The sequence below is a fragment of the Sinocyclocheilus rhinocerous genome, unplaced genomic scaffold (genome assembly GCF_001515625.1).
Source record: "Sinocyclocheilus rhinocerous isolate Xijiao unplaced genomic scaffold, SAMN03320098_v1.1 scaffold111, whole genome shotgun sequence".
NCBI classification, from domain to species: Eukaryota; Metazoa; Chordata; class Actinopteri; order Cypriniformes; family Cyprinidae; genus Sinocyclocheilus; species Sinocyclocheilus rhinocerous.
Window position 1 is genome coordinate 127621 of NW_015642811.1, and position 15782 is coordinate 143402.

A 15782-nucleotide genomic window follows, 5' to 3' on the forward strand; every position below is an offset into this window, starting at 1 on the left:
ATTTCCGCGCTGTGTGAAATGATTCCGCATCCCTCTGTCTCTCAACACTGTGGAGCGTCTGTGCGAGCATTCAGGTGTTGACACAAACCTATAAGAGTCGGTGAGGAGGGAGGGTGTGTGTGTGTGTGTGTGTGTGTATATGTATGAGATAGGGAGGAAGAGAGAGTGAGAGAGAGAGAGAGAGACACGCGCTCTCTCCTAGTGCACTTTGCAGTAAGTTGCGGGCGGCTGTTGCTGGCGTGGCGGTTGCTGGTCGCGCAGGGAACTTTAACACGCTGGATCCCAAAGTCCGTCTCTCTCACCTGCGCAGTTCGGAGCTGCCATGGATTTCGCGGCCGGATTTACTATCCTAATCACACTGCCGATCTTTCTGCAGACGAACGGCCTTTATACTTCCAGTAGCATAGGTACGTGCGCCTGCCTTTACCTATTTACACTTCCATCCCATCGCAAGATGTCCCGCCCGGTACCACCCCAGTGCGCATCAGACCTGGATGTTTGCGCACTGTCCCCATCCCTGTGTGAGAGAAACTTGTGGCACGAGCTATTTCTGATCTTTTTGATTATTCTCTGGAGCTTTAGGAAACATAAACAGCCGTGGCATTCTCGTGCGCTGTGTCTTTACTGTTTGTTGTGAAGTGTGTTTGTTTCACATGCTGCTGGAATTAATTCTAATAATAATCATTCTTAGCGCAGCTCTGGTGTAATGGAAATGTTTTGGGTGTTTTTTTCCCCTTCGCGTTTGCGATCTTTGACGGACGCTCTGGCGATATTGATCTGTCTGAGAGCGGAAGTATTGCAGGATATTGATTTTAAATAAAGAAATGTCCCCGTTCTGTTCTCCTCCTTTGAGAGCGTTTAAACAAAACGTGCGTTTTGCATAAAGAAACTAAAAAAACGAAAACTCTGAAACTGAACTTTTGATTTTGGAAGAGAAAGATTTCAAGGTTACTTGTTTGTGCGACAACTTTAGGTTTGTTGGTGACTTGTAATGGTTATTTGTAAATTAGAGCTTGTAATATGCAGGAGAGTAAGTGCTCTCTTCAGAGATGCACATGCAAAGCTCAGCATCACTTTGAACTGACATATCGACTGTGTCTCAAAACATAGCGAGTTGTCTACCTAGACAGCATTGTTAGGCATCATAGGTGTTTGCAACATTTTTGATGGTCATAGATAATTGAAGCATTTTGAGAATAATTATTAGGCATCATAAGTGTGGGCATCTTTGGTGAGTGGAAGATTTTTGAGCATCATAGGTGTATGCAGCATTTTTGTGCATCAGTTGCATATAGTATTATTGGCTATCATAGGTGTATGCAAACTTTTTGATCATTTTAAGTAAGTGAAGCATTTTCAAGCATAATTTCTGGGCATCATAGGTGTGCAGAATTTTTGTGCATCAGGTGCATGTGGCATATTTGGGCATCATAGGTGTGTGCAGCATTTTTATGCATCAGTTCCATGAAGTATTATTTGGTATCATGGGTGTGTGCAACATGAGCATCATAAGGAAAAGTAGCTTTTTTAGGCATCATAGGCGCGTGTGCAGCATTTTTGGGAATCATAGATGAGTGAAGATTTTTTTGTGCATCAGGTGTATAAAATATGATTGAGTATTACAGGTGCATGTGGCTCGTTTGGGTATCATAGGTGTGTGCAGAATGTTTGGTGAAACATAGGTGAGTGGAATATTTTGGGCGTTAAGGGTGCACGCAACATTTATAGGAATGCATGGAACATTTTTGGGCATCACAGGCGTGTTTGGATGAGTGCAATCTGACTCTGAATGTGCCTGTGATGCCTAAAATGCTGCCTTGGTAGGCTGCTCACTAGGTTTTGTGACACTCATTTAGGATGAGTGATCTTCTTCTGAGATCATTTAAGTCAATTACTTTTGTTTTTCCCCTACGCGAGTCTGCTGTTGTGATTCTTCTTGATATATTTCAATATTGTAAATACGTCTATCATGCATCTGGCTGTCATTGAAAACAATAAGGCATATTATGAATGATACATTTTATTTATCTTGCTATTTTGTGATGGGAGGCAGGCAGATGTACTATTACAGACACAGAGCAACACACTTTTCATACAGTCTGACACATTCTGTGCACAAACAGGCGTCGTTAAATCTGAAAATGATGATGTCAAACAAGTGTTAATGTGTTTCTTCACCCAAACCCGTCTGACCCATTGCTTCTCATGTGCATTTACTTGCTGCATGGAAAGGAATGTGCATTTTAAGTGTCAACATAAACACATGTAAATTTAAATTTAATCAGAAGAAACATTGTTTCTGCAAACCATTTCATGAACATTCATTATACATGCTGATGCACTACAACCAATGTGTGCTGTCTGACTGACTATCTTTGTGTGTAACTCAATGCAGATTCCCTGCAGCATGTTCTGGGGGACTATGGACTGGTGAAGCCCGTTCTTACTGATGCAGAAGGCCGCTTCCTGTCCCATGCAGTATCGGTTGGTCCAGCAGATGGGCAGTTCCGTAGGCGCTGGAGAAGAGAGGCGGCATCGGCCGACCACGCCCACCATGAGTCCGGAGTAGGCATGCCAGAGCGACTCTACTACAACGTCACCGTCTTCGGCCGGGAGTTTCACCTGCGTCTGCATCGCAACACGCGCCTGGTGGCCCCTGGAGCCAAGATGGAGTGGCAGGAATCCGACGGCACGCACTCCGAGCCTTTGAAAAGCGACTGCATGTATGTTGGAGGCATTACGGACATACAGGGAGCCTCCGTAGCTATTAGTAACTGCGACGGCCTGGTAAGTGGCCACATTGGCCTTCATGTTGTGTGGTGTCCAGTATGTCCGCTTAATTCACACAAACGCTTCATTAATATAATCAATATATCATTGAGATCAAAATTTTATGAAAAAGAAGAGTTGAATCCTTCCTATATTCAATCAGCAAGCAAACTGGGTGTTTTATCTGGGTTATCACGTACATATAGATTTCTTGTGCATAGGTATTTTAAGGTGCTCTTAAATTGTTTACTTTGTGTATAGGAATACATACTAGATTCAACGTTAAAGGAGCAGTTCACCCAAGAATTAAAATTTGCTGAATATTTACTCACCCTTATTAAATTCAGCGTGTGGATCAGTTCATCAGAACCAGTGGATCCTCTGCAGTGAATGGGTGCCATGAGAATGAGAGTCCAAACTGCTGATAAAACATTACAATAATCCACAAGTAATCCACAGTCCATCAATTAATGTTTTGAGAAGTGAAAAGCTGCATATTTGTAACAAACAAATCCATCAAGAACTTTTTAACTCCAAACCAACTTCAAGGTCACCTGTTCTGCCTCTGTTAGAGGTTGTGTATAATTTATGATGGGCATTCGCATTTATCAATATTATATTTCTGTGATTGTTTAATGTTCTGTATGAGTTTCATATTGCCTGCCGCTATTGTGAAAGTTCTTATGTGAGGACTCTTATTTTGACGCGTTTCCACGAGCGACGCACATTAGGTAATAGAAGCAACGGACTCATGACGCAGCAAGCGCTCGACATGTTTGTGTCGCATTTAAATTAATCCTTCTGCTAAACCCTGTCGTAAGCATTGGCTGTAAGTTCATAGTGCAAAAATGTGCTTGGTGCGTGTATTTCCTCGAGAGCAACAGGAACGAGCTATCAAAATGTATGCCATAATTGATGATCAGAGCAACCGCTCGCTGGCCAAAGGAGAGTTCTTTCGACTGTTCGGGATCCAAAGTAATCCCTCTCCGTATTTGTTGAGAACATGTGCTGGTTCCATGGAAATGTCTGGAAGGAAAGCGGTTGGCTTCCAAATAGAGACGCTGGATGGCAAGACATGTCTTGATCTCCCACCACTGATTGAGTGTAACGAGATAATGAGCAACAGATCTGAAATACCCACACCAGAAGTCACTCTTTAAGTTGTTACAATTTGATAGTTAATTTTCTACATTTCTTTCATTTCACTTAAAGTTTTACTCGGTTCAATGGCCGCTGAGTTTGACTATGTAAATCATACGTTGGACTATTAAAGGAGCAAGGCGCTCATATCCTGGCTCAGTGAACAGAGTTTGGCTTGCTGTTTATTTATATTACACACTTTGGGAAAGTAAAACATATAAAGAGAACAGTACATCACCTATTCATAATATTGCTTCCTCCAGTACAAAAGTTGTCTTGTCTGAATCAGGAGAGAAATATGCACAGATCAAATCAGATCAGATCAGATCTAAATAAATATTGTAATGTTTTTATCAGCTGCTTGGACTGGCATCAATTCACTGCAGAGGATCCATTGGTGAGCAAGTGATGTACAATAATACTAAATTTCTCCAAATCTGTTCCAATGAAAAAACAAACTCATGTACATCTTGTATGTCCTGAGGGTGAGTACATTTTCAGCAAATTTTCATTTTTTGGTGAACTATTCCTATAAGGGACATGACCCTGTAATGAGGATCCTGCTAAGGTCCTTTAAGGTGTAGCCTAAATTTTGTATTTTGCCTTTTACAGTATTTAAGCCATGGAGCTACCTAAAACTATCTGTCTCTTCATTTCAAATATTGAAATGTTCTCTTAGTTCATGCAGTAGTCATAGATTTTGTGAGTATCCAGGGATATTCCTAATACAAGCTGAAAGGCAAATAAATAGCTGAGCGGTAGAGTGTGCTTTGTGACTTCTTGTGTGTATGTGTTTATGGCAGCGACAGATGTGAGGATCGGAGCAGAGGTCTCTTGTTAATTACTGGAGTTTTTTTTTTCTTTACTCAAATAAAACTATAATTGTAAACGGGCCCAGATGAGAAGCTCAGAAAGTCTGTCAGAGATCATGAGATCCATACGCACCCTGTGGCTGACATCTTTATACAACAAGAAAGAGAGTAAGAAAATAAATAGAGCAAGGAAACTTCATAAACAGGTTAAACTAAGAGGTCAAATAAATGATGTAGACATCAAGTACAGTTCCAGTGAGGGCTGTACTGTCTTCTCTGTTGGTTTCGTAGACACATCATAGCCCTTGTGGAAAAAAATGCACTACATTCTATTGAGTGTATACTTAAAATCCTAAAGTAATGTATTTTCAGATAATATAATTAAAATATGAGCTATACATATATACATTGCATTATGTGCTATATATATATATATATATATATATATATAAATAATGGATATTGGATAAAAAACCTAGTATACCAGTTGGTATGTTTCTGTTGTTGGTATGTGTCTGTTGTTTATGTTTAATTTGCATGTAGTAGCCTGTAGCATTTCATTGCTCTTTATATCATAACTTGTATGTATGGCCCATATGAAGAGCTTAAAGGCATTTCTGTATATACTGTGTGTGTGTGTGTGTGTGTGTGTTCGTGTGCTTGTGCACAGGTATGTCCACACGTCAGTTTGTGTGTGTTTGTGTATGTATGCTCGCTCCAGTGGGCATAGTGCCCACAGGATTAAACCCAGTCTCCATGCTGTCCTTCAGCTTTAAACACTCAGGGTCATCCAGGGCTACAGCCGTGGGCATCTTGCATATAGAACAGCCTCAGTAACTGTAACATTTCCTCTGAGGGCGATACTCCTCAACAGAGAGAATAAATGCAACCTTAGTTTCATGGCTCTTGATATTACAGAGATTTGTTTGTAGAGAAGAGCATTTGTAAACGTGATAATGTTGCAAAATGAAGAGTGGCCATGCTATTTGCAGTGTATTTTGAGTGTATTTTGGATAGCCCAGTACGTTCAGAGAGACAAATCAAGGGAGCTGGATTTTAAGCATTTTTAATCTGAAGTTTCACCCTGATTTACATGTATACAGAAGCTTGTTTTTCTGTTTTTGTAGTAGCAAAAAAAAAAAATTATAGACTCTGTATAATGGTTTTTAATGAGATGGGAAAGCAGCCAGATGGAAGTAGGTAGATAGTGGCAGCAACCAATTGTTGTTCAAGGAACACGTGGAAACTCATTGTTCCATTCCTTCAGAATAACTGGAACTGCGAGACAAAATCAAACATCTGCTCATCGAGAAAGAGGTCACGTAGGCTGAAGAGAAATCCACTTATGTGGTATTACTGTATGTTTTCTCCGAAACCATCTTTTTCCACAAATCAGAGGTGTATGGTTTACAAGTATCAGAGGTGGGATGTATCCGGGATAATCGGAGGGTCTGGTTTAGTAAGGCAGAATTGAAAATTCTTTGTATGGTTTATCAACAGGTGTTTATCGACACAAAATACAGTACAATGTGTGTGCAGACATCTGTTTTTTGGGATGTTATAGTTTTAATTGCTAAAGGTTTTTTAAGGTTTTCAATTGTGTATTTCTGAGAGTGTAGCCTACATGTATTGTGTACTACTTGATTTTAAGGGCTTAGTTTTAGACATGACAAGACTCTTACAAGCTGAGAGGCCTATTTGTACATGTTCTGTTTTGTAATAAAATGACTGAGGCCAAGATATCCCTTAATAATAGCAAAATGTTGACTGTGCATACATCTGTTTTATTGTGGGGCATGGCCTGATGTTACAGGTTACGCTAGCACTTACAGAGACTCAAGGGAAAAGCCTTTATTGTTTTTACAAGCTAGAAAAATTAAGCCTGTCCACTCACTAGATGATGGGGTGCTATTTTCCAATATGAAAGCAACAAAAGGCAGTGACTTTCTTATGATTATTGAATGTTAACGATTATTTGAATGTCATGTGGATTATTTTTGTGGTTCTTTTTGGTGCTTTTTTGGAGCTTAGCAGCTGTGGTCACTATGAAGTGTGTCGATTCTTCAGAATATTTCATTGTTTATTTTTTCACAGAAGAAAGACAGTTATACGGGTTTGGAAAGACGTGAGGGTGAGTAAATGATGACAGAAATTTCATTTTTGGCAGAACTGTTTGTTTCGTATCCACTACTCTCTTTTTTGTCCATAGTCTTGATGGTGAGCCAGTTGGCATCTTTTAACCGCAACTAAATGAACAGCTAAAGTTTCACAGGATAGTGTTCAGTAAACCAAACAGATAGGAAAGTGGAAACAGACAGTTGAAAGACACCACCACACATCCTGAGGGAAGCTTGCGCTCGTAATATGGCCAGCCTAATGAAGACAGAGACAGTGTTGAGCAGCTGAGCAAAATCGGAGAGGACATGCCATGGTTGGTGAAAGACAAGGCCAAGGCTAAGATAGCAAACAGGCAGGGGAGGAGAGGCGTATCGAAGACGAATGGTGCTGTCGGCACATTGGTTTCAGTACACAAGCAGGCCAGCGCGCTTCTTCCCAGGGGGGACAGTCTTTTATATGGGTGTGCTGAAGAGTGGCCAAGGCCTAATCCTTTCACACACTTCACTGGCCGACACAATTATACTCTTGCCTCTTCTCATCTCTTGGGGCGAATCTGCATCCAGCAACGCTCTCATACCATCAATCAGACCCTCTGCCCATCATCATAGTGTGCATTGCTGGCATTAGTTGACAGCAGCATCAGCACCAAAAGGCAAAGCTGTTCACTAGATTCAGTCATGTCTGACTTTACTCACAGAGCGACAGTATCCCCACTAATAGGGGAAACTGCTTAAATTATATGACCTGAATGTTTATCTATGTATCTATCTATCTGTCTGCCAGTCTGTCTGTCTATCTCTCTAACAACAACACTTTTATTCAAAATAAAGGACTTTCATTTCATTTGTTGGCAGTGTGAACTCCCATTTAGATATGGTTATTGGCATTTGCCACATGCAGTACCACTATAGCTCCCTTAGATACTTTAGGACCTGTTGGAAGAGCTAATTTTTTTCTTAACACTTCCAACACAAGTACGGCAGCGTGTCTAATTTTGATGAGGTGATGAATAGAGCGTAGAGTCCCACAAGGAACATTAGCACTCCATTCGCCTTACATGTTGTGGAACATGTTTCACTTGCTTCACTTTTACTTGCGGTTGGCTTGAAGTTCTGAAGCATTACTTGATCTCACCTAATCTCATTCCTGTAGTCTGGGGCGGGGGTCTGCTCCAGGCTTAAACCATTTCAAGTCCCATAAGTGCCACTGAGTCATTAAATAACACTTTTAACAACTCAGCAGAGTTGGTTGGTCATTTTAGGAGTTGATGATCCGGTAATGACACAGGTGGTTAAGTCTGAAAAAACACTGTAGGCCGAAAGACTTCATTTCTCTAACAGAAAGCACTAGCGTCTCCATGGATACAACAGTGATGGTGAGCTGACTTAGCGGAGCTCAAGTGCCATTTACTCCTGAGTATAATCATTATATCAATTTTCTGCAGAGCAGCTGTTATTGACCCCTTTTGTTCGAATTTGTGTGAATTGGCTGGTGCTGGGCATGAACGAACAAGAGATTACGCTATGATTACAGTCTCCGCCCTGCAATGTGGCTCTCAAACGCACAATTACTCAATCAAGAGGCTTTTATCAACCAGTCAGTGGCTCAGCGCAAGCGCAGGAATGTTTCTCATAACCTGCAATTACCAATTCCTACTGACTGCAATTCAGCAGCCATTTCACAGTTTGTGCACTGAAGGCATAAAAAAGGCATGGGATTTCCCTTTGGTACTACATGAGGAAATTCCACATGAGCAAAGACATTATGTAGGTGAAATTTTAATAGCAGAAGATTTCGGCAAGGTTGTGGGTTTGATTCCCCAGGAACACGTGAACTGATTAACAAATCAATGTCATTTACTTTATAATGTAAGAAAGCATCTGCCAAATGCACAAATGTACTCATGGTAATACTGTATGTAAAATGTATTTGCTATATATTCTTTATCAGAACATACAGACATAAAATTGAAATCACTGGAATGACAAGAACAGAAATGACAGAAAGTGATGTTGCAGTGCATTGGATATTAAAGATAACAATTGCCCAAGTGCTCAAGTGCTCAGCTTCTGCTTTAGAGTCTATAATGGGAGTTTTATATCATTTCATTATATTATAAAGCAACATCACACAGGCAAGAGTGCTGTTGCTCTAACAGTATAATTGTCATGAAGTTGTATATTGGTTGTTGTTATTGAGCCTGTGCTAGTTCACCAAATTAAAGCTGTTTTTCGTCATAAACTGAAGATTAACAAGTTGGAGAGTCACGAAGATCACAAAGGTGTCAGAAACACTGTGTTATTGACACGATAAAAAACCCAAAGGTATCAAAATCACATGTTTTGAGGTGTTTCACCTGATTTAGCCCTTTCTGGTCCAGAAAGAATGACCAGTGTGTCTCACCCAATATCCATGGGCCTTGATGCTTAGCGCAGAACATTTAGCAGCTTGTTCACCTGGAGCTCCTTCTCACTCCCTTCATTTATCTGTTGGGAGGTGGAGTTGGTGCAGTTTCATAAGCAGCAAAACAGGACGATTTCACACTGTTTTGTACGCATTCACACCTCCAGGCTTCCAGATGCTGATGCGTTTCATTTGTTTTTGTTATTGATGCAGTAAAAACAGTGTTGTTTTGGTTTGGATCATGATTGATGTGTTTTAATTTTTTGGCTGTGACTGATTTACACTTGACTCTCTTATTAATGCACAGTAAAATCAGCTAGTTTAAATGTGTCTATCTATCTATCTATCTATCTATCTGTCTGTCTGTCTGTCTGTCTGTCTGTCTAAAATTTGTAATCATTGCATTTTCATTTTTACTTTTCTTTTAACTGTCAAACTGCTGAATATTGAAGTACTGAAACTTGCAAAACATATTACATATCCCAAATATGTACACACAATCCAAATATGTATTTTTTTCTGTAATGAAATTAATTTGGCCAGAAGTTGAGCTTCAGAACATTCCCACGCTTAGCTTGCAAGACAAAGCTTTCCCATCTGCCAAAGGCAAGTACCCCACTAAAATATTTTTCTAGTCACAATTCCTGTAACATGCTGTGCATCAAACAATTGTTTACAGAAGCATTAGAGATTGGTTTAATCTTACTCAAGCAATTTCTGATGCCTTAGTTCATTTCCAGTTCAGATCCTCCCATGAGTCTCCAAGCTCCAAGAGTTTTTCAAGGCAATAAATTCTAGTATAATGAAAGCACTTCACTGCTGCAAAGACCACCTTAGATTAGCATGAATTTGCATGGTGGTCAAAGCTAGTTTATTAGAGTTAGTACTGGTTTGGTGCTGGTTTAGCTCAAAGAAGTCTGTGAAACCTGGAGAAATCTATCAATTAGCATTCCTATTCATTGAAATGACAGTTGTTAACTACAGTAGCTAAAGCTTGGTCTAGCTGATGGACCAGTATTCACATGCTGTTAAACAACATAATGGAGTGGCCTGGTTCTTTATAGTGAAGCTAATCGCTGTAGGAAGTATTGTTGAATAAGCTAGTTAAATGTCTGCTAGGGACCAGCATGCAAAACACAGCATATGCTAGCTGTTTCAGCAGGGTTATTGGATTTTCTTCAATAAAAACAAAACCTCCCCACATTAAAACATGACTATTTAAGAATATGTGTATCTTCCATGCTCTTTTGTGCTGGAAACGTGCTAATCATCATGCTTGCTGCTTTGTTCCTCTTCCACGGTGAGTGAAGAATCTCACTCCATGGGTTCCTGCTGTGGTGAGATCTGTTGCCTCTCATGTTCCTGTGCTATTTTTTCACAATCTCTCTGCTAAAAAGATGGCTTCACTTGTCTGTAATCCAGTTATTCGTTCCTTGTATATCACTCTTGCATGCATTCTCCTTTACCACTGTGTTTTGTTTGCTTCTTAAGATAGAAGCAGGTTGCACATAAAAAAGCTTCAACACAGGCCCAGCCACCCAGGAGCAATTCAAGGTTAAGTGCCTTGTTCAAGGGCACAGTGATGATAGGGCCTCCCAAATATCTTTCCAGTTCATGCCTCCAACTCTACACTTTGGTAAGGTAATGCCACATGGACTGTCAGATAGCAGTCTGCTTTAGCAGTTGCATAGGGGGCGCTCATGAGCACCATTCTGAATCATAAAATCTTCCCAGAGACTTGCAAAAGATGAGAATCTTAACATTGCAAGCACAAATAACTGCTTTGTGTTCATCTAGTTAACTAATACTAAAAAATTCCATTACTCGAAATGAAATATAGAAATAAACTAACTTATTTTATTTTAGCTGCCAAGGGAGCATTTCTCATTTTCATTTAGTTTAAACTTGATGTACTAAAATAGCTAAAAGTAAAACTGATAAAATTCTAGACATATTTTAAAATAAAAAACTAATAAAAATTACTAAAACTTAAAAAAAAAGAAAAGAAAAGAAAAGAAACGCTAATTCAAACTATTACTAAAATCTAGTAAATAATAGTACCTTAATGATAGAAAAAATTACATGAAAATATAAAGAACTGATTTTGCATGTGAGAAAGAGTATTGCATTTATGAGCATTTATTTTATTTGGAGATGCTGTTAAGGCAGTAATAATCATGACTGTTTCTGTAATTCTTATTAAAGGGATAGTTTAATAAGATAAAAATGAAAATTCTGTCATTATCTACTCGCCACTAAAACAGTTTAACCATTCTTCATAATATCTTCAACAGAAGAAAAGAAAAAAAGTCATACAGGTTTGTAACAGCATGAGGGTGAATAAATGATGACAGAATGTTCATTTTTGGGCGAACTGTCCCTTTAAGGACTAAAAGATTTTGACCTGTCTTCTCCAAGCTAATATCATACAGGTGCTATAAAGACATGCTACTTTGTTCCCCATGTGTGGTGCTGGATTGAATGTTTCATGGAGACTTGTGTCTTTGATAGAAATGGGATGTGACATGGCCCCTCTGATTGTCTTTTTCCTCATGTGTGACAGGACGTTTCCTGCATTCACCTCGATTCCCAAGGAAAAGATCTTTCTTCCCTCAATATTATATTTTCTGCCTCTTCCTCGCTCACTCTCCTCTCTGGTAACCCCACCTCCCCTCTGCTCGGGGGCTCGAGCTGTAGGCTGTAACATCAGATGACTGATGCTGTCTCAAGTCATTCCGTGAGCGCATCTATCCATCCCCGCCCTAAGACTCGCTGAGTTCCTCTGGCCATCTGAGGCTCTAATGTGCCGCCAATGGGAAGAACCGCGTATTTGCCAGAAATAAGTTTCTTAAATTGTTACAGCACAGTCTGTTTTAAATGAATTTGATAGGGTGAGGAGGTGTTGGATTCATACAGACGCTGTGTAATTTGTGCCTGGGGTGAGGCGGATGGCATATGCACAGCTTGTAAGCGGCATTTAACAGATAGATTTACAGCACTACTGTCCTAATAAGCATAAGAAGATTAAAGCTCCACATAAAGTTGTATTCTATAAGGAAAATGAGCTGTTATCCTCCAAATAAAGCACTTAACCTTTGAGCCAGAGCACCCGTAAGTTGTGGGTCTTCTGTTTTGCTTGGCCAGCGTTCATTTGAGCTGTTTTAAAACATGCTCAGATGTTTTGTCGTGGGAATGCTGTTTAGACTGTGAATTTTTGTGGATTTCAGGCTGTATTTGGAACTCACCATGCTGGAACGGGAGTGATCAGAGAAACTTGGAACAGTTCATCTGCAAAGAGGTCAAAAATCCAGCTGAGTCACAAGCTGTTGCTGCTGGAATATTACCTTCTTGTGTGGGAAAATTACAGACCATTTATTATTAGTGTTTTTTCACAATGATCACTTTTGACCCTGAGAATAGTATCTTAAATACTTTTTTTTTTTAAAGCTCGTACTAGTTTATTTCTACCACATAGCGTCATTTCTACCACATCTCAAATTATGTATTTTTGGAATAGAATGGGAAATTTGTTTTCTTGCTAAGACTACTTTCATAGTAGCTATTTAGTGTATATTTTCACATATTTTGCGTAATTTGACAAAATTTTAGCTTGACTGAAAATAATCCACAACAACAAAACATTATATGTATTCTGTAATTATTAAGTGATTTTAAACCTTAATTTTGCTTTGTTTTCTTCTTCTTTTCTTGTTTTTGCTCATATTTCAGTTGATACTATTTATATTATATGAATGTTTTAGTTTAAATAAAAATCATAAGGGACAAAGCTGCCTGAAATTGAACAAGCATCTACACTACAAAAAAGTAAGTAAATAGATAGATAGATAGATAGATAAATAGATAGATAGATGTCTTATGCTCAAAAAGTCTACTTTTATTTGAAAGCTGAATTTTCAGCATCATTACTCCAGTCTTCAGTGTCACATGATTCTTAGAAATCATTCTAATATGCTGATTTGCTGCTTAAGAAAGATTTCTTATTATTATCTGTGTTGAAACCACAGTTGTGTTGCTTCATGTTTGTGTTGAAATGTGATACATTTTTTTAGGATTCTTTGATTAATAGAAAATTTAAAAGAACAGGATTTATTTAAAATATTTTTTTACTTGATTTTATTTTTGTTACAGTATAAATATCATAACTGTCATTTTTTTATCAATTTAATGTATGCTTGCTGACTACAAGTATTAATTCTTTCAAAAAATCTATCTGACCCCAAACTTTTAACAGTGGTGAATATACGCTCTGTTATAGCAAAAGCATCAGACAAGTTCATCAGAGCACTGGAGTCACCAAAAAGATATGTTTAGAACACAATGCAGGTCTCAGCATCATAAGCCAAGATGAGCTCGAAACATTGAAGTCTTCATTTGCCAAAAGCACTGATGCGCACATTAAGATGTCATTTATTTGGCTGACAATCTGCTCTCAGGCTCGAGTCCAAAATAACAGAGCGCTCCGTCATCAGGTGTTGAGTTCGGCCTGCAGGGTTTCGCATCAGTTTCCAATCAAACCTGGCCATCTAAAATGACACGAGCATCGCTGCACCTTGCCTTAATTGATGCCCTAAAGAAAGACCTATGGGTCTGGCCATATCAACCTCATGATAGCCAGTACTCAGGACAGCTGATTGGAGTGTTTGACGTAAGTGCAAACAGTAAACTCAAGGTTGAGAAGAAAGTCAATATACATTAATTGCAAGCTGCCAACCCCCTTTGCTTTTGAACTTTCATTGATGTGGTCACATTTCCCGAGACAAAAACTCACAGTATTGCATCCGATAGCACGCTCCGTATGCTCCGGGATATTTGGGCTGTAGTATCTGCTGCTACAGAGCCTCGACATCAAGGTCGTGTTTGTATTTGACCCTGTTTTGGAGTCTAAATCTGAAGACGGCGTGCGAGGGCTGCAGTAGAAGTGGTGAGGGGTAATCTAGTTAAGGAGGTTAACTATGAGAAATGACCAGGCTTGTGTGCACTGTTTTGACACTTTTTCCTCTTCGCAGCTGCAGCTTTGATGTATCGTGGTAATTCAGTGTTTCAGAGGCAGCGCATTACCATCAGCGGGCCTCTGTTAGAGGCAGGGCATCCATATCTATGGGAATAATGGGCAAAGTGACAATTCCTCTCAATGCAACAACAACGCCCCCACCCAACACTCTAAACGCAGAAATCAGACCTTAAAATTGTTTATCATAGAGAAATGGCACTTGGAGTACCATCACCCTTAGCGAAATGATTGATAACATGCCTTTTATCAAAGCACTTGTCTGTTTTTTTGACACTAACAGAGATAATTCAATTTCGAGACTCAAATATTGTGGAAAACTGAGGCCGCCTGCTGGAGTCTTTTGTCACGGTAATTTGGTACGGTGGAGAACTCTGGTATTCTCCTTCTAGATAAAACGGCATTACCTTTTTTCTCCGTTTGAAGTAATACCTCACTACTGTGTTATTTTGTAAGATAAATCACATAAGTATGGCCTCTTCAGTGAGCGGCAAACCACAGATGGGCACAAATTGTGTCTGCCTCTCGCTGGAGCCACATAAATAATATTGAGAGATCTGAAAATCCTATTGAATTACCGAGCAATGTACTGGTTTACTGGTGAAATGACCAGTATTATCGCACTCATGTATTTTAGCTTAGTGTGGCATGCCATTTGCACAGGTTATGACTGAAATCCACTAGCTAGGTTAAAACTGTTTAATATAGTTAACATTGACTGTTCTCCTTTTTTAATCATGTAGGCTAGCATGTATATGCACAATGTCTGAGTACCAATAATAGTCTTGTGTTGTGTCTAGAGATTGTAAGACTACTAAAAAAAGTTCAAGTGCTAATTATAGCAATATATAGCAATATAGCCCACAGAAATCACATCAATCACTCTGGTCAGAGCCATCAAAAGTATTTTTTGCTTTTCTACCTTTTAAACACATCTTATCAGTTTACTCTAGCAATTTCCAGACAGAGCAAGTAAATTGTGCATGTCTTCCACCAGAAAGCCATTCTATAGAGGGGCAGTTCGACCTAAAATTAAAATTCTGTCATCATTTACCCGCCCTCATGTCATTCCAAAGCTGTATGACTGTCTTTCTTCTATGGAGCACAAAAGAAAACATTGTGAAGAACGTTGAGTATTTTAAACAACAACAAAAAAAGTATTTTATGCTTACATCTCAAGCTTGTTCACTGCCTCACTGCCTTAAATTGCAAACAAACCCTCTTGATAATTTGTAAACCTGTAAACTTTTTTTGGGGTCTGGCTCTTTGAAACTCTTATAACTCCAGTCATTCTCTATTCTGAGCGCTGAACTGTATGTGTGGATATTCAACATGTAAACATGCAATTTTCTTTGTCTCTCCAAACTTGTGGGATGTGGGATGAGGTTGCTCTGTTGGTTTGACTAGTTGGCCCTGGCAGGGCCGTCCTTAGCTGACACGGGGCCCGGTGCGAGGTATGGAGCGGGGCCCCCCTCAGTCCATTTGCGATCGCGTCCTGGGGGGGGGGGGGG

General features: G+C 39.5%; 1 protein-coding gene across 1 annotated transcript in view; it reads left to right on the forward strand.

Moving 5' to 3' along the window:
* Positions 1–206: 206 nt before the first annotated feature.
* LOC107756425 (A disintegrin and metalloproteinase with thrombospondin motifs 2-like) overlaps positions 207–15782 on the forward strand; it is a 123920-nt gene continuing 108344 nt past the window's right edge. The window contains exons 1-2 of the mRNA XM_016573524.1: positions 207–407; positions 2396–2787. Of these exons, the coding sequence (XP_016429010.1) occupies positions 323–407; positions 2396–2787 (477 nt within the window). The 5' untranslated portion in view covers positions 207–322. The remainder of the gene's footprint in view (positions 408–2395; positions 2788–15782) is intronic.